This window comes from Tursiops truncatus, chromosome 14, assembly GCF_011762595.2.
Source record: "Tursiops truncatus isolate mTurTru1 chromosome 14, mTurTru1.mat.Y, whole genome shotgun sequence".
Lineage (NCBI taxonomy): Eukaryota > Metazoa > Chordata > Mammalia > Artiodactyla > Delphinidae > Tursiops > Tursiops truncatus.
Window position 1 is genome coordinate 63,723,441 of NC_047047.1, and position 20,000 is coordinate 63,743,440.

General features: G+C 33.3%; 1 protein-coding gene across 6 annotated transcripts in view; it reads left to right on the plus strand.

Moving 5' to 3' along the window:
• MEMO1 (mediator of cell motility 1) overlaps positions 1-17,963 on the plus strand; it is a 141,968-nt gene extending 124,005 nt beyond the window's left edge. For all 6 annotated transcript variants that reach the window (XM_033838764.2, XM_073791461.1, XM_033838766.2 and 3 more), the window contains 2 exons: positions 2,460-2,564; positions 3,914-17,963. In XM_033838764.2, coding sequence (XP_033694655.1) covers positions 2,460-2,564; positions 3,914-4,045 — 237 coding nt within the window. In that variant the 3' untranslated portion in view covers positions 4,046-17,963. The remainder of the gene's footprint in view (positions 1-2,459; positions 2,565-3,913) is intronic.
• The last annotated feature ends 2,037 nt before the right edge of the window (positions 17,964-20,000 follow it).

Genomic DNA, 20,000 nt, shown 5'->3' on the forward strand with positions numbered 1-20,000 from the left:
GGAGCACGGGCTTTAGGTGCGTGGGCTTCAGTAGTTGTGGCACGTGGGCTCAGTAGTTGTGTCTCGCGGGCTCTAGAGTGCAGGCTCAGTAGTTGTGGCACACGGGCTTAGTTGCTCCGCGGCATGTGGGATCTTCCCAGACCAGGGCTCGAACCTGTGTCCCCTGCATTAGCAGGCGGATTCTTAACCACTGCACCACCAGGGAAGTCCCAAAAAGGCATACCTCTTAACTGTCATATTTGTCAGAGAATTGAGTATAATGGAATTGATTCTTGCCCTGGTAGGTACATAGCACACTTCAGGAAATTAAAATTTTAAATGTAATACCTTAACTTCCATCACCTGAATTTTTTACTTTCTGTGTTGTAATTTAACCATTATATCTTCATTTTTAACACTTTATTTATTTACACTTCTCTACATTTATAATTCTATATTTTCTGTGTGAAATTTCTTGGCCAGTTACTTTTAATTCTTTCTCTTCTACAAATGTGATCATTAGTTTTCTTCTCTTTGAATTACTCATGTTAATATATATAAATGTGATGTTTGTTCACAATGTGCTTTGAGATTTTAGTATTAAAATATACATTTGAACTTCAGTGTTACATGATTTATTAACAAGTGGAATTCTATTTAAGGTAAGCTGTCCTAGACTTCACCCAGGAGCATTGAAAGTTCTTTTATAATATGTATACCAATTGTACCTATGTGAGAGTATTAAAGAATTGTTGGTATGTCTCTTGTTATTCTATATGAAGCAGAGTAAGTCAATGAGAAGCCTAGGATTAGAAATCCAATAGCCTAGGATTAGAAATTTGAGACAAGCTTTTAACCTTTTTTATGCCTTAGTTTCTTCATCTTTAGGGAGTTCTACCTTGATTATGCATATTTATGGAAGAGATTTGTAACCCCATCTCTGCATTACTACTTGGTTTAGAAATATGAGTGATTTTCCACGTACCAGAATTATAATACTAATTGTTTATCTTAGGTTTAACTTTTAAATTAGTTCATATTTCACTCGGTTTGCACCAAATGTCAGTGGAGAATGGTGACCTGTAAGCCTCCTAGTTGACAGGGGAAAACCAACTTAGCCTTAAACACTGGTTGTGGATAAATCTGAGAGTGGCTAATTGATGTGCAAGCAATTGAAAGTTGACTATACACACATACGCTTATCTTTCAGATATATTTGTAGAAAAATATGATAATGTTTATGAAAGACTTGGATATTCTGAAGAAAGATTCTTTATAAAATTAAAATTTGATTTACATACCGCCATTGCAATATTTGTACTGTGCTACCTACTGATGGCTATCATTTTTCAGTTGAGTGTTCATCTGATTACTCTAGGTGATTTTACACTGTGCTTGTTAAAACATGTTGAAATATAATTAAAAAAACACAAAAATGTATCAGTTAATTCCTGAGTTAAACCACCATTTACATTTTTCCCAGAGGATATTAAGCCAGTTTATTAAACACAAATGTAAAGTATTTCACCTGAATAAGAAAACAAGGTAAGGTAGTTGGTGAATGGATGAGTTAGAATCATTGATTTATTTGCTTGATTCAGATGAGTTAAAGTTGCTCTGTATTGATGTATTTTGAGCACATTATTTTGAATGCATTTGCAGAATACAGAATTAAGTATAAACAAGTGTCCAAATGATAGTTATTGTTTCAATAGTAGTCTAAAAATTTTGATTCTCAATTAAAATCTTGAAAGCAAAGCATTCTAGTTTAAGAGATAAAGAACTTTTATTTTTTCCACTTATTTTTAAAGACCCATTTTGCTTAAGCTTTTATCAGTCTTTTATGAGCTTTAAATTGATTAAAATACATTAACTATTTTCTTAGTTCGTGGACTCTTTTTATCACATACCTAAATACTGATAATTCAAAATGCCTTACACACTGTTGATGTTTAAGTATATGTTATGGAAAAAGATAAATTATAATCAGCTCTTGATTATTTATACCAGTGGTATGAGAAGTATAATGGACATTGGAAAAACAGCCATATATCAAATTTAATTTTAGATTTTGTGTGAAAATTTTCACAACATGTTTACTTGTGTAAATATTATATATGAAAAACATAAAATCATGAAATGTTTGAGGATTTGTGAGCTGAGTGACAACTGGGGAAGGTGGTGTAGAAACATACCAGGAGGTCAGAGAAAACTGGAGATTAAATGTTTCAGTATGTTTAATATACATACTTAATAAAGTATGTATATTACTGAGAGTTGACTATAATGAGATTATCTTGGATGAATGAATTTGATATTTCACAGAGTTTAATGTTTAATGTATTTTCTTTACTTCTCCTTAATTGAAAAATTATGATTGTTAGCTCTAAGTAACAGTTTTAAAATATAATTAGGAAATAATAAATTGTCTTATTTTCTTTTTCTTTCATTCTTTTTTTTCTCTTCTTCTTTTTTTTTAGGGTATGAGTATTATAGAACAATTAGACCCTGTATCTTTTAGCAATTACTTGAAGAAATACCATAATACTATATGTGGAAGACATCCCATTGGGGTGTTATTAAATGTGAGTATCCTTAGGAAGCCTTGATTTTTTAAAATTTGATCCTATTATGTTTCAAAATGTCTTAATTGTTATCATCTGTCATACCTTATTAGCTTTGATTTTAGATATATAGTCAATTTTCTTTCTAGTTCCTTTAAGGTAATTTAAATTTCCATTGTTTTGGTTACTTAAATAAAATTGTACATCACTGTATGACAGGTCAATACTTTCTTTTAAATACAGAAAGTTATTTAGAAGAGAAACCCATTTTTTTCTCTTGACTCTGAGCCAATTCCAATATGTTCTTTACAAATATAAACCAAAGTAACGTCTCAAGAAATATGGTCTTACTAATTTTTTGGTTTTATTTAGTGTTCTTGACTTTATAAAAAATAAATGGAAGATTCTGCTCTTGAGTTTTAGATATTCATAATTTAATAAAGCAAGGCAGATGACATGTATATGTTTTTCTACTTATAACAAAAACAATATTTCATTTAAAGACTGGTAAAGAGGCAGAAGTTTTGGTTAGCTGGATTTTCTAAAGAGATAATAACATTAATTTTTTTCCTAATAAAACTGAAATTGAAAGAAAATGAGAGACTCAAAAAGAAGACAGTGTACACTCAGGAATGGTTAGAGGAAAGTAATAATGGGCTCATTGTTTGGAGAGGCAGAGAAATACTGGAGTTGGTAATGTAGTCTAGAATAGTCTAGGGTAGGAACCTAAAGGTCTAGTATTACTGTGATTTGAAAAATAGTACATTGTGGATTTTTAGGAAAGGTCTTCTCTTAAGCAGTGTTGATTGACTGGGAGAAAAGCCTGTTAAGGGCTTAAATTGATTTATGAAATTTAAACTAGAATAAGCTATACTAATTTACCAAAGTTTGAATTGGGTCAAATAAAACTTTAGTAAAATAAATGATGAGCCAATTCACAATTAAAGTAAAAACCCTGGTATACCTCTTAGATCTGGTACTCAATTTATATACATTTAAAATTTCAGACAAAGAAAAGACTCCAACATTTCAAGACGAAAGTGGCCAAGGTTTGGTTTAGAGAATAGAAAGAAAGATACTATGATTTTTAAAATTTTTTATTTATTTATTTTTTAAAGTGCCTTATTAAATACAGGGAGAGGTAGAGTGGAAGATGACTGATATTTATCAAGAAGCTAGATTAGGAGAAGTTCTTTGAGAGAATGAAATAAGGAGTTCTTTCTTTTTCCTATTTAATATGGGGTGACGAGAAATTCAAGAAACTAAGAGTGAGAGAGAGATCTAGGCTTCAAAGTTAAGCTACCAGCACATTCAAAGAGTGCTCACTTGTTTGTGTGATGTCTGTCATAACCAAATTTTTCTTTTTCTAGGCTATCACAGAGCTGCAGAAGAATGGAATGAATATGAGCTTTTCCTTTTTGAATTATGCCCAGTCAAGCCAGTGTCGAAACTGGCAAGACAGTTCAGTGAGTTATGCAGCTGGAGCACTCACGGTTCACTGAAGCTCTGAATCCTCAGGGATGCCACCTGCACATACTCATACTCTGTCCAGGGTCCCAGCCTAACCCTTACCAAGATACTGGTCCTGGTTTGGGGGGATTCTGAAACCTCAAACTAATGGAACTTTCTTCTCTTCTTTTCTAGTAGGTGTAGTCCTTCCTTAATTTCAACTCATTAAAAAAATGCTTTATAGTTTAGAGCAGTGGAAGGAAGGCTGGCATCAAAATATTTTGATCAAAAAAAAAAAAAAGGCAATGTAAAGGCACAGTTGTGGCAGTCAGTTTTTTGAAAGTTAACTTGTAAAGCATTTACCATATCCTAAATTTGCACTCTTTGCAGACTTGTGCACATATACTCCGCTTTCAGAATAGTTTTGCAAATTGTACACAAACAAACAAAAAGGGTGGAAGCTTTTTAATAAAGAAATTGCATTTATAAATGATCTGTATTAGAATATAAAAATCTCCAGTTATAGTCAATTACTACCCGTGTTGTACAACAGATACCTTCTATTTTAGTTGCTAATAAAGGGCTACACAACTCAAAATAGTCTGATTTAAACTTATTGCTCTGTGGTACATATGAAAATTGTTTTTTATTAATTCCATTTCAGAATTTTTATGTTAAAAGTGGTAAACTTTAGCTCTTATGTAAAAATATGTTAGGATGTATTTTTATATTTTACATATTTATGTGATTTTTTTATCACAGATATTAGAATCGTATTTTAAAGTTAGCTTTTAAAATTACATACAGTTTGCCTTTTTATGTGTGACATCAGTTTGTGTCATTACTGTATTATAACACAATATAAATTCAAGATTGGTAAAGAACATAGGTGTAGTCCTGTAATTCAGAGATAGTGCTTGATAGGCAGTGCTTGATAGTCTGCAAATGAGGAAATACTGAAGAATGTTCTTAGTGGTTTTCAAATCATTGCAGACCATACACTGCTGCTATGCTTTTTTAGTGCTTCAAGCAATTTGACTCTCTTACTTGAATTTTTAGCAGGAAGTCATTAACAGTAACAAAAAACCACTGGATTTTCTTACAGTTCTACAATTTTTTTTGTCATGATTTTTGGTGCGGCTCTTCCAACTAAAATAATGGTATGGTGTTGTATTTCTTCCTTTAGCATAGACCAATCGTAGTCACTTTGGCAAAAAAAAAAAAAGTTAATTCAATTAGTTAATATTGGCCATCATGTATGTACTAGATTATACCTATTTTAATATAACAGTGGGTATTATTACATTGGAGAGCATTTATATCTTCAGTGTTATGCCAGAATAGCACAATTTTTAGATGCCTTGCACCAATTTTACTTAAAGATTTGCATTTCTTACTAAATACCAACTTTCTATACTCAACAACTGAGATAAAATACTGTAATCTTTTGGATTCAAAATTACCCACCAATCCATATGTGGAAATTATATTCTTACATATTAGTGATTTATTTCCCATCATTCAGATATACTTTTGAGTACTGTAAATATTTATTCCTTATTTATTATATAGACTATAAAAATTTCAAAATTGACTACAGAGTACATTTTTAATGTTTTCTGGGTATAAAACTAATTACATGATTATTACAGAAAATTTAGAAAATGCTGATAGCTATAAAGAAGAGAAAAAAAATTACCTGCAATCTCACTATTCAGAGATATACACTGTTAATATTTTTTGTATTTCCTTTCGGTCTTTGTCTATGCTGTTTATATGTATGAGTGTGTATATGTGTTTGTGTGTGTGCGTAATAACAAAATTGAGATTATGCTGATCATATAGTTGTATATCCTACTTTTTATAACTGACCATCATAAGTACTTCCCCATGTCTTTGAAAATGTGATTTTTAGAAATGGCTGCCTAATATTCTATTGTATGAATACAACATGATTTAACCAGTTCTCTCTTTGGATATTAGATTGTTTCTAATGTTTGACAATTATAAATAATAGTGGGATGGACATCTTTGTATGTGAAATTTGAATTCTATATTAGACTAGTTCTTTAGGATATATTCATGGGAATGGGATAATTGGTTTAGATGGTGAGAACTTTTTAAGCTCTTTAAAATATGACCAAGTTATCCTTCAGAAAGATTGTACCAAATTAGCAGTTTATGAGTACTCATCATACTGCCGCTTTTCCGCTATTATTTTTTCTAATTGTTGACAATTTGTTAAGCAAATAATTGGTTGTTCTTTTGATCATTCTATTAAGAGTGGCTTTATAATGAATTATTTTTTTCCCTTCTGTAATTTTATAGTTAATTGATTAATAAAAAACACAAGAGGGTTGGTAGGTTGAGTGGGCTATAGCCCTCTGAGTATGTTTACTGTACATTTAAATCTCCAAAGTACTTCAACATCACTTTACTTTATCCTGGAATATGAGCTATCTTTCTTAGTCATAAAGTAGAAAGAGTTCCAAACTGATAGTTAAGTGTTGGGTTCTGGATCTGCCTCTGCCACTAATTATTTGTCTCACCATAAATATTTCATGTTGTATCAAAACTTTAACTGTAAAATGTAGAGGTGATCTTTTAAGCACTTTCCGGTTTCAAAGTACTTTGATCTTGTGATTTTGCTCTTTAGAGATTCTAATGTCATTTATGTTTAAAAAACTACATGGTTGAATTGGATTAGAAGTATTATCTTTTGATTTCAACTCTACATACATGAAAACGAAAGTCCTTTTTTTAATACAAAAGGGAAATTAATTTGCATTACTTAATGCAGTTAATAGTACCTAAATTGTTGAACTTAAGCTTTCCTGCTTTAAGTGCCTTTAAAAGTATTTTTATTTGAAATATAAAATGTAAAGGAAATTTTATGTAGTTCTATACAGTTTCTTTTTTTTGATATACTTTTGAGTTATTAGCAGCAACTTTTTTTTAAACCTTAGATTGCACAGAGCAGTATATTCATGGATTCTTCATTATTCGGGTAATGAGTCCTTGAGAAATGTATGTTAAAGATTAGCTCAGTGAGCAGGTAAGTAAATGCTCTCTGTCTTGGGTGGGCAACAAATCTTTTATACAGAGTAGGGATAAAGGATTATTCAGATTCCAGTGTTTAGATATTCCAATGGAGATAGTAGGTGTCCTGAGTTAGTTAATGGTTATTATTGCAGATCTCAAATTTTTCTTTGGTAGCAAATAGTTCATTATCGTAGATTAGAGGTTGGTAAATGTTTTGTGTGAAGGGCCACATAATAAATATTTTAGGTTTTTCAGGCCATCTAGTCGCTCCACAGCTATTCACTTTTGCCATTGTAACACAAATGCAGCCATAGACGATGTGTAAATGAGTCATTGTGGCTGTGCTTCACTCACACTTTATTTACACAAAAAGATGGTGAGCTGGATTTGGTCCATAGGCCGTAGTTTGCTGTCCTAGATGGTATAGTTCACTTGTAGTTCAAATTACTGGCTAGTAATTTAAACTGCAACAAATGGTTGTGAGTTTCTGTCATTCCAGCCCTCTCTTAATTTGATGTAGTCTGGCTGGCTGGGTTTGAATGTTATTTAGGATTATAAAGGTAAGTGGGAAGTGGGTATGGGAAACTAGAAACTATTAGGGAAAAAAGCACTTTGAAGCCCTTTTATTTGCTAGAGCCCATTAGAGTTTTGCTTTGCTGCCATAGTTAATCAAAAGAGTGATGAGTGGAGGTTGTGATTGGTGGTTGCAGATTATATAAATTATTCTTAAGCACTTGGCTACCTAGATGATAGTAGAGGGTGGAACAGATAAGAGAAATTGTGAAATTTGAGACTTTATTTTGCCATATAAAGGAAGACTGTTGGAAAAATAACTACCATCTTCCATCACCATCACTTTGTTTAAGACCCCCTCAAATTCCTCCCATATTTAGGAAGGACATAAACTTAGGATAAAAGAGAGTTATTTAAGTTGAATGACTTTAAGTTGATGGAAAAATTGCTCCACCTTTTCTTTTCTCATCTACTCTGTATCACTGAAAATTTCATCAAGGAGTAGTATCAGTCCACAGACTGGCAGTTGGAAAGTGCTGTGATACAGTTGCTGAAAGATCTAATGTAGTTATAAAATTATTATTGATAAGGAGATGTAGTAAACCACATGTACTCTGATATTCAGACTAAAACTTTTATATTATTGTGTTAAATTGTAAGTGCCACATATCAAAAGTGACATTGTGAAGTATAGTGTTCATAAGGAGGCAGACTGAAAATTGTAAGCGCCACATACCAAAAATGACATTGTGAAGTATAGTGTTCATAAGGAGGCAGACTGAATGTTGAAAGTCTTGAGTGGGATGCAAAGAAATTGGTGATACTTATTTTGGAGAAAATAAGTTTAAAGAGAGGGAGTTTTCTTCAGATATTTGAGTGACTGCCATGTGTAAGAAGGAATAGAATTGTTCTGTCTTGTTCTAGGTGGAAAAATTAATTATAAGAAATGGAAGTTTCTGGTTCCACATTTAAGGAGAATTATGTGTATGAGAATTTCTACATGAAAATCAGCTCTGTCCTCATAAAATCATTGGAAGTATTCGCACAAAAGCTAGATCAGTGGTTCTCAAAGTAGGAGCCCTATACTGTCAGCATCAGCACCACCACTGGGGTATATTACCTGTGTAGACCTGAAATTATGGATCACCAAGCTGAAAAATAGCTAATGGAATTAGTATAAATAAGATGGAACTTATTTCATTTGTATAAAACTGTTAAGGGAAATCATTTTTAAATAAAAACTGATTTTGATCATTTAACACTAACTTTCAACAGAGATTATAAATTGATGATTGTTACTTAATTGTTAGTGAAAGTGACTTAGCTTTCCTAAATCTAAAACAGAGCTATATCAGTATCAGAAAAGGGTATTGAGGGAGCTTGCTCTTTTTATATTATATTATTTTAATGTCAAAATATTGGGAGGGGAACCAAGAGCAGCTGGCAGATAAGTTTTCTCTGCGCTTTTCCTCTTTTCCTATGCTGTAAATATGACCGAGTGGCATGTCACAGTATTACATTGACCATGCTATATACATTTGGTAAAAGTAATGCTGGTAACTGGAACTTCTGCCTTTGTAACGTAATTGTTGTGTATGGAGTTTGTTTGCCTATCCTAAGTTAATTGATATGTTCTGTTTTTTGGGTCCTCTGTGAAGAACCGTAGAGTTTTAGATTTGTCATTTGTTCAAGGGTTCTCCAGTGGTCACAGAGTGGTTTGTACCCAGGGCTTATCACATTTACAGTGTTTGTATTTAATTCTAATGCAAGGTTTTGGCCATCACCCTAGAAAAATAATGGAAAAAATTTAAAGCCAGTTCTCCTGGCTTTGAAAGCCATATAATGCAATTGGTTTTTAAATTGTACACTATATTGAAATGTATATTTCATACTGTATAAAGTGAGGTTTGTAATTTTACTAGATACAGTCCTATTTTTTTCCTATCAGCCTAATAAGGAAACCAAAGAGAATGTTATTAACTTATTCAAGGCCAAGTGTATTCAGCTATGAGTAAGACCTTAGTTCTGGTCTTTAAGTCTGCCAATGTAAACTTTGGAAAATATTTTAATTTTTGTGACCACAGTATTCTCTGAATTACTTACTGAATGTGATATTATATACATTTAAGTAAAAAATATTAAAGCAAGATGAAAACTAAGAAAATTAGAATGACATGTGAATGACATCATATAAATGACAAGACTGAGTTTTGTGAGTTTTAAAATTAAATACCTAGACTGTTGAACTAGATTTAATAAAATATTTTTACCTTAACAATTTTATAAATGGAAATTCTTTTCTAAGAAGTTTTTTTTTCCATTTAAAATTTACCCATTTAAATCTAGCACATAAGAGACTTCAGTTGGTATTGGTTCAACTTTGATGAATTGAATTTTAAAGCAAGGAGAACAAAAGGCAATCTTTATATGAAGTGTTTTCTAAAGGACAGGAAAACAAACCTTTTAACTGGAAGCAATTTTTAATTGGCTTTTTCCATGTTCAGTTTTTGATTGTGGAAACCAGCTTCCTTATTAATTTTAAAAGATGGTAGAATTTAATATTCCTAGGCTCTATGTAATGCCAAATGAATGATAATATAAGTGATCTGGTAAATTTAAAACCATTGGCCCATGATTCTTAGCTCATATTTTATAATATCCTATGGTGTTTACTGTTATTTAAAAGTGTTACAGAGTTTTTAAAACAGCTAATTAAACTGTGTTTTAGCTGTTTGTCCAATGACATGTCTAGCCAACTCTCAAGTAAAAAGATGTTTTGAGGTGCTAGAAGCTTTGCACTGGAATCCATTTTCAGCTTTGCCAGTGAGTTGCTACTGATTTGCTGGAACAAATCATTGGTCTTTCCTAGAGCAGAGTTTATCTCTTTATTAATGTGTGTTAGAAGTGAATAGTATGACTCCTAAGGGCCTTTCCACCTTTGACTTTTTATGATGATAATAAAAATACCTTATTATTTAATATATTGTACTTTTAACATATTGTAATTTAAAAAATATGTTTCACACCTTTTTCTTTTCTCTTAGTCTCAACAATAAGTAGGCCAGACGTTACTGTATTTTTACTGATAGAGACTCCGAGGCCCATACAAATAACATGACTTATATAAGTTTGCATGGCTAGTTAGTATGAAGAGCTAGCAAGAATTCAGCTCTTCTAATTTTTAGTCTTGTGTGTTACAAATGCTATACCATATTATTATTCTATGTTTTGTTTTTGGTGCTGGCTCTTTGAGATATCATATTGAATTCAAATAGTAATGGGTTTGTGCAACTTTAGTGAAAATGGGAATGATTCATATAAACATCTACTTTGATTAATTCAGGCAAAAATAGATTTTTTTTGGTGGATTAAAATACTCCTAATAACTGCAGACTTCTGTTCTCTTTGCTGGGAGGTTTACTTTTAGACCTCAAAATTCTGTGCTATTGCTTGCATCGTTAAAAATGCACTTCTTCTTTGTAATACGACTGTGACAAAAAATGAATTTAAGCTTTGTGATTTCTGATGGTGAGACTTTGCAGCAGACACTCTCAGCATTCCAGTTCATGCATTAACGTGTCCTGCAAGCACCTGCGACTCTGCCTTGGATTTTCTCACCTGCACACAGGGCAGACTGCAAGTGCTAGGAAGATAATCCTCTGGGAGCATCCCTCAGCCAGTGATAGATGGGAATCGGAGAATAATTATTCCAGCTTCCTTGCCCTTCTGGTAATACTTTGAGGCGTGTTTCATGTTGTTTCCTAGAGTTTCCAGTGGGGCTGGACCTCATTGCCCACAACAGGAGACTGTTAAATATGCATTCTTTATTTTCTTCCTCTTCTTCTCTGTCTCACTTCTCATTCCTTTAACAATGTTTTCTGACATTACCTCCCAAATGAGATTCTTGTCTTTGAATCCTGTCTCAGAGTCTGTTTCTGGGGTAAACTAAAACATGTTTGATTTGGGAAATAAGTTATTACTAGTGTTCTTGTTAGATATGAAAGATTTTTTTTTAAGGCAATTATTTTGAACAAGATCTAAAACAAGTATTTTAATATTCTGATTCTTTAATTAGTCTCATAATCACATCCATGTTCAAATTAATTTCCTTAGCTTCATTTCCTAACAAAGGAAAGATTCAAGGTAAAACTCTTAAGTAGAAATTCAGGGTAAATATCTTATGTGGAAATCTTTCTACCATATCTTTTTGTCCTTCTAAAAAAAGTTATGGCCTGATTTTCCAAATGCTTTATAAGGACACACTGGGTTATCTATTTTGGTAGAAATTGAATTAACATGGAATTTGGTTCAGCCAACATTATAGATTATTTTCTACTTGAATCCAGCCTTCTCATCTCTTACCAGGACCTGCTTATTCACAATCCGTGACCAGGATTAGCCTTGCTGAACATTGATTGTAAGGATAAATTTAGTTCCTGGCTAATTTCCCCAAAGATTGCTCTGTGGTCCTTGTTAACTCAAAACTTTTTCTGATTTATTAAAGATTAAGAATATGGAGTTTTAAAGTTGAATAAGCGCTATGTTAAATTCAGTGTATTGTAAGTACATCTTTTGTAGTTCTTGGATACCTTTTTTTTGAACTAGAAATAATGATTTTTATATGTTTTTAAAAAAATTGATGTGGGAGATTTGTATTCCTTTTAGGTATATGTTAGTTATCAGTCTTCTTTTTTCCATGTAAAAATTGTGTTTGTATGTCTGAAATGTATTCTCTATTGATTTGGTTTATGCGATGGAACATGCATGAATTTAACCAAGTTTATAGTTCTATTTATAGGGCCATCCTAAGATTAGCACGCACAGATATTTTTCCATAGGAAAAAACAAAACATTTAAAGAATGTATTTTAATTAGTTATCCTTTTTGTAAAGTAACATCTTTAAACATTTGTATTTTTTTTTAAGCAAAAATACCAGAGAGTGTATACAGAGTATTTTCCCTCAATGCAGTTGCCTTGTGGTAACTTCACATTCTGCCATGTTCTTTTGAATATATGACAGGGCGTTTATTGACCTTTGAGGTTACATTTGTCTGTTAGAAATGTTCAAAGGTCAGCTGGGTGATTAAATTGGATAATATGGTCTAGGGGGGAAATAGTTACAAAGGAGTAAGTCTGACTTTCTCCTGGGACACATCAACTGGTCTAAAGTGGAAACTGTCTCCTCAGAATCTCTGCAATGGCATATTGGAAAAAGCTTGTAGTCTATTAAAGTAACTATTCATTTGTAAATATAAGTTCTGTTATTTCAAAAACATTAATCTTGTTATTTTTTAGACGTGTTACTTCCCAACAACTAACTAATTTATTATCAAATCCAGTCAAGGCTTTTGGCATTTCAAATATCTCAATATGATAGATTGAAAATTTGGAGTAAGAACCGGAGATGATTTTTAAAATGTGTCAAGAAGGCTGTCCCATTTCCTGAACACTAAATATTTTCTGTAAGGAATGTTAGATCAAAAATGTGAAATATCTTTTTACAGTCTTTACTGGAAGCTGATTCTTTGTGCTAAATGTGAACAATCTCATGATAACTTGATGTAAAACAAGCTTGAAAAATTGTCTCTTTTCAAAAGTTCACATATTTTCCATCACCAGTAGGCCACTTATGCAATACCTCTGTACTAAGTATTCAAGTACAACCTGGACTTTTTAAGGTTTAAAAAGTGCTCCCTGCCTACATTAATGTTAAGTACTTGTATTTAACAGTGTTATATTTCTGAGTGTTTGTTAATTTGATGAATCTCATAGTGTTAGTCTGTTCCTGAAAGTTCTACTTGGTACAGTTGTCAGAGAAAATTAACTTGGATGAAACAATGATGCATGTTTTAATAGTTAAAATATTTTAAAATTTCTATTTAAAAAGTAGATCTCCATAATTGACACAGATAATTTTGTAATTTCTGGTTCTTACTGTTTTTGTGTTAGGAAAATATTGTACCTTGCAGTGCTTGATTTACATTTTTTGCTGTTTGAAAAATCTTCACATTTATTGTCTCAACAAATAATTTTTAACTAAATGTTTACATTATTGAATGAGGGAAGTTGAACCAATTGTTATTACTAAAACTGGTCTAAATTTAGGTCTAGTGTTTTGCATTAAGTTTGTGATTGAATATCTGAAGGATATCAGTTTCCACTCAGGTATTTACATTAGAATTGATATTGGATTCAAAATTGCTTGATTGTAATTTACATTTTAAGTGTAATGTAGAGGTTTTGCATTATTAGTGTTGTTTTAAATTTCTACCTTCATTTAGGCTTGTTTATAAAATGAAGATTAAAAAAATTTTTAGCTAATAGAAATTTAGGTAAATGTACAGTATTTAAATCATTAGTAGTTTATTACTTGAACTTTTGTTCCTTTCGTTCAGTGTGCGATAACAGCTTTTATGTGGTACAACTACATTTCCTTTTTTTTTCATTGAAATTTTACCTCTTTAACTGAAGTTATATCTGTCTATAATAGCTTCAGGTTTCTGTAACCAACTCGTAGATGATTGAAGTTACTCTTGATATAAAATGAATTATAAAAATTATTTTTAGCAAACTTTTATAGTAATTTCAATACCACATGGAAGCAAAAAGCTATCTGGTTAGAATCTTTAGCTTTTCTTGTTAGTTTCTATCCTATTATTTTCCCCTCCTTAAAAAAAAAAAGTCTACATTGCCAGTACCTTCTCTACAATTTAAGGAAAACTACGTATTTGAAAGTGGAGTTATTTTCACTGAATTTTAGCCTTTCTGCCCAAGATGAGCAGCACTGTGATAGGGAGCTATACTTCTCTCTCTTATAACAGAGTTTGCAGCACTTAATATTCTTAAAAAATAAACCTTTACCAAATTTTGTACTTATTTGCAGATCAGCCTAGGAACACCCTCAAGAAAGCAACAGTGGATTGTGTAGCAAAATAGAGATGCTGAGATTACTGAGCTTGGGGATTTTATCATGTTCACTGAAGAATAATAGTCTTTCAAATAAAGATAATGAGGTTTATATAATAAATGGAAAATAATATGAATAGTCAAAATATTGTTTAAAAAATTTAGACCCTTTTTAAGGCAAACTAAATTGGTTATTCCTAGGAGTATCTATCTTTCATGTATTTGGGAACTAAAGCAGTAAATGCCAAGTTTTATCTGTTTCTCTCCCCACTTTTAGTTAATTGATACAAGTAATTCAACAGTAGTATTACTGGTTTAATTCTATAATACTTGTTATCCCCTAACGTTTAAAAAGACATTGCCTCAGTCCCTAAAGTAATCTACAGATTCAACACAATCACTATCACAATCCCAGCTGCCCTTTTTTGTAGATTTTGACAAGTTGATGCTAAAACTTATATGGAAAGGCAAGGGACCTAAAATAGCCAAAACAATCTTGAAAAAGAACAAAACTGGAAGACTCACTTTTCCTGATTTCAAAACTTACTACAAAGCTACAGTAGTCAAGACAGGGAGGTACTGGCATGAAGATAGACATATAGATCAATGGAATAGAACTGAGGGTCTAAAAATAAATCCTCATGTATGATCAATTGATTTTCAAGAGTGTAAAGATAATTCAATGGGGAAAGAATAGTATTTTCAACAAGCGGTGCTGGGACAACTAGATATCCACATGGAACAAACGGAAAAAAAAGACAAACTGGACTTCATCAAAATTTAAAACTTTTTTACATCAAAGGACATCATCAAGAAAATAAAAGAACCCACAGAATCGGAGAAAATTTTGCAATCACATATCTGGAAAGGGACTTGTATTTTATATATATATAAATAACTCACAACTCAAAATGAAACTCAATTTAAAAACGGGCAAAGGATCTGAATAGACATTTCTCCAAGGAAGTTGTACAAATGGCCAATAAGCAAAGATGCTTACCATCATTAGACATCAGGGAAATAAATGCAAATCAAAACCACAATGAGATACTATTTCACACTGGGCTGGCTATAATAAAAAAGATAGATAACAACATGTGGGCAAAGATGTGGAGAAATTGGAGGCTTTGTGCATTGCTGGTGGGAATATAAAATGGTGCAGCCCCTTTGGAAGATAGTCTGGCAGTCCCTTAAAAAGCTAAACAGAGAGGTATCTTATGATTGACCCAGCAGTGCTACTCCTACCTACATACCTAAGAGAAATGAAAACGTGCCTGCACAAAAAGTTTTACATGAATGTCCATAGCAGTATTATTCATATAAAACCCAAAAAGTAGAAATCAACTGCTGAATGGATAAAATGTAGAATATTCATAGCAATGGAAAGGAATGAAAGACTGATACACTCTACAACATGGATGAACCTTGAAGACATCATGCTTAGTGAAAAAAGCCAATTATAAAAGACCAATTACATGACTCCATTTATATTAAATGTCCAGAATAGGCAAATCTTTAGAGACAGAGAGACGAAGGAGATGATAACTAAAGAGCACAGGTGGCACTTCCCTGGTGGCGCAGTGGTTAAGAATCTGCCTGCCAATGCAGGAGACATGGGTTTGAGTCCTGATCTGGGAAGATCTCACATGCCGTGGAGCAACTGAGCCTGCGCGGTAGAGCCTGTGAGCCACAGCTACTGAGCCCACGTGCTGCAACTACTGAAGCCTGTGCACCTAGAGCCTGTGCTCCACAACAAAAGAAGCCACCCCAATGAGAAGTCCACACACCGCAATGAAGAGTAGCCCCCACTAGACGAACTAGAGAAAGCCCACATGCAACAATGAAGACCCAATGCAGCACCCCCCCAAAAAATAAAAAGCACAGGTGTTCTTTTATGGGGTGATAAAATTGATTTTGGTGATGGTTGCTTAAGTCTGTGAATATACTAAAACCCATTGAACTGTTTGATTTAAATTGATGATCTGTATGGTATGTGAATGAAGCTGCTAATGTTAATAAAGCTGTTGGAAAAAAAAAAGATTACCTCTAAGATAAAACATGGCGATGTGAAGAAAGATACTGATCTGTATCCGTTCTTCTTTTCTCTTTATTGTATTTTTGTTTTCCTGTATATTGAAAACAACGACGACAGCCTACTTTTGTAGTCCTGAAGAGGCTGCTTTAACCTGGGAGAAACTTTTTCAAGATAGCTCACAACCTGTGGCTTCTGGCAGTAGGTAATCTATTCATTCTCTTGTATCCTTAGGCTTGACTTTTGGTTTTTTTTTCATTTTTCCCTACAATTCATTTTTTTAAAACATCTTTATTGGAGTATAATTGCTTTACAGTGGTGTGTTAGTTTCCGCTTTATAACAGTGAATCAGCTATACATATACATATATCCCCATATCTCTTCCCTCTTGCGTCTCCCACCCTCCCTATCCCACCCCTCTAGGTGGTCACAAAGCACTGAGCTGTTCTCCCTGTGCTATGCAGCTGCTTCCCACTAGCTATCGGTTTTACATTTGGTAGTGTGTATATGTCCATGCCACTATCTCACTTTGTCCCAGCTTACCCTTCCCCCTGCCTGTGTCCTCAAGTCCATTCTCTAGTAGGTCTGCATCTTTATTACTGTCCTGCCCCTAGGTTCTTCATGACCTTTTTTTTTAGATTCCATATATATGTGTTAGCATACGGTATTTGTTTTTCTCTTTCTGACTTACTTCACTCTGTTATGACAGTCTCTAGGTCTATCCACCTCACTACAGATAACTCCCTTTCGTTTCTTTTTATGGCTGAGTAATACTCCATTGTATATATGTGCCACATCTTCTTTATCCATTCATCTGTTGATGGATACTTAGGTTGCTTCCATGTCCTGGTTTTTAATGGAGAGTGGAACTCAGGAGATAATACCCAGCAGCCCCATGTTTGTGTGCAGGAATGGTGTTAGGCATGTTCTCTAACTGTACTTGTGGTCTCAGATGCTTTTCTGTGGTCCTCTCCAAGGACCTTTCCATCCCTCCCACCCCCCAAAAAAGACCCCACCAGCAACGACCCCCTTCTTGCCCCTTTTCCCTCACTCCTTTACTGTTTCTCCCTCTTCCTTCAATGAAACACATCAAGGAAAATAGGACCTTGTAAGTATGCAATTGCTGTATTTCATATTCTTAATTAGCACGCATAAATTTAGCATTATCTCCTAACAGGCATTCTTACCATTAGTCATGCTCCTTTAGTTCATTGTCCTTGTAAATATTAGTGTTAGTTTGGGTAGCCTTTAAGTGTATTTAATATAAGGAAAAGGGTGAAGGGAAGAAATAACCATTTATAAAGTTACTGGATTTCATTGCTAGTGGTAAATAATGTTTTAATCTTTTGCCAAATGAACAACACCTTTTAAAAGGAAAGGAAAAAAATTTTATGCAAATGTTTGTAAACATGTATGTAAATATGTTGTTTTCTTACAAAAATCATTAATAAAAATGGATTTTTAGTTTCTTCTTGAATGGGGTTCCTTTGTGTGTAATAGGGCAAATTTTGCAAGCCTAAAACAACACTTAAATCTCAGTTTCTTTCATCATATGACATCAGAAAGGATACAGCTTTCTCTATTTTGTCATTTTTTTATCCTATGTCTCTTTTTCTCCCTTTATCTAAGAAAGAATGTCATTTTTTTCTTCTTTTTTGGGTTGAGGCATAATTGGCATAAAGTATATTAGTATATATTGCAAAATGGTCTCCACAATAAGTCTAGTTAACATGTCACCATAGAGTTATACAATGTTTTTTCTTGTGATGAGGTCATTTGAGGTCTACTCTCTTAGCAACTTTCAAATATGTAATGCAGTACTACTAACTATGGTCACCATGCTATACATTATATCCCTATAATTTATGTATTTTATAGCTGAAAGTTGGTACTGTTTGACCCATTTCACCCACTCATCATTGCCTGCCTCTAATAACCACCAATCTGTTTTCTGTATCAGTGAGCTCGGTTTTGTTTTTGTTGTTTTTTTAGATTCCACATGTAAGTGAGATCTTATGGTATTTGTCTTTCTCTGACTTATTTCACTTAGAATAATCTCCTCAAGGTCCATCCATGTTGTTGCAAATGGCAGGATTTTATGCTTTTAAAATGACTGAATAATAAATATTGTGTATTGGTATGTGATCACCATAATTTCTTTATCCATGCATTGATGGACACTTAGATTGATTTCATATCTTGGCTACTGTAAATGCTGCAGTGAACATGGTGGTGCATATATCTTTTTGAGTTAGTGTTTTCATTTTCTTTAGATAAATACCCAGAAGTGAAATTGCGAGATCATATGGTAGTTCTATTTTTAATTTTTTGAGGAACCTCCATGCAGTTTTCCATAGCGACTGCACCAATTTACATTCCCACCAATAGTGTACATGGGTTCCCTTTTCTCCAAGTCCTTTCCAACACTTGTTATTTATTGTCTATTTGGTAATAACCCTTCTAACAGGTTTGAGGTGATATCACATTGTGGTTTTGATTTGCATCTCCCTGATGATTAGTGATGTTCAGCAGCTTTTCATGTACCTGTCGGCTATGTGTATGTATTCTTTGGAAAAATATCTATTCACATTCCCTGCCCATTTTTAAATTGGATTTTTTTTTCCTATTGAGGTGTACGAGTTTTTTATATATTTTGGATATTAACCCTTTATCAGATATGTGGTTTGCAAATATTTTCTCCCATTCAGTATGTTATCTTTTCATTTTGTTGTTTTCCTTTGCTGTGCAGAAGCTTTCTAGTTTGATATAGTCCCACTTGTTTATTTTTGCTCTTGTTGCCTTTGCTTTTGGAATCAGATCCAAAAAATCATTGCTAAGACTGATGTCAAGGAACTTACCACCTATGTTTTCTTCTAGGAGTTTTATGGTTTGAGGTCTTACATTCAAGTTTTTAATGCATTTTGAGTTAATTTTTGTGTATGGTGTAAGATAGTGGTCCAGTTTCATCTCTCTGCTCGTTTCTGTGCATTAGATTAAAAACCACCTCTTCCAGTCTTGAAGGGGTAGCCTTGTTTAGGAGATGAAACTTATCATTCAACCTTGCCCTAGCTGTTGGTTGTATCTGAAGGCTTTATGATTGTTCATGTAGCCTGTTTTATCTTTAATAATTTCCAGTAGTTGAGGGTGTGTCAAGACCTGTCATTGTCCAAGTATCTTAGTCAGCACCTAGATTCAGGCTGATTGGGAGCCAAACCCTTAGGCTGCAGCTTTTGAAGCATGCAAACTTATACAGTGGGACCAGTGGGACCGCAAGCATAAGCCCTGTTGGCCACTAGAGCTGGGCGATCTGGAGGTGTTCCCTAGGCAACAGGTGCACAAATCTGTGCTCCAGATGAGTGTATAAGCTCCTTTCTGGAAAATATCCGAGAGCTGTTGTGAGGCAGATGGAGAGTGCAAAGATGGCATCCTGTTCCCTGAGAGCACCTCTGTAGTCTCCAGGTGTGTGCCAAACCAGAAGGCTGCCCCTCAGGCTGAAGTTCCAGGACAAGCAAAT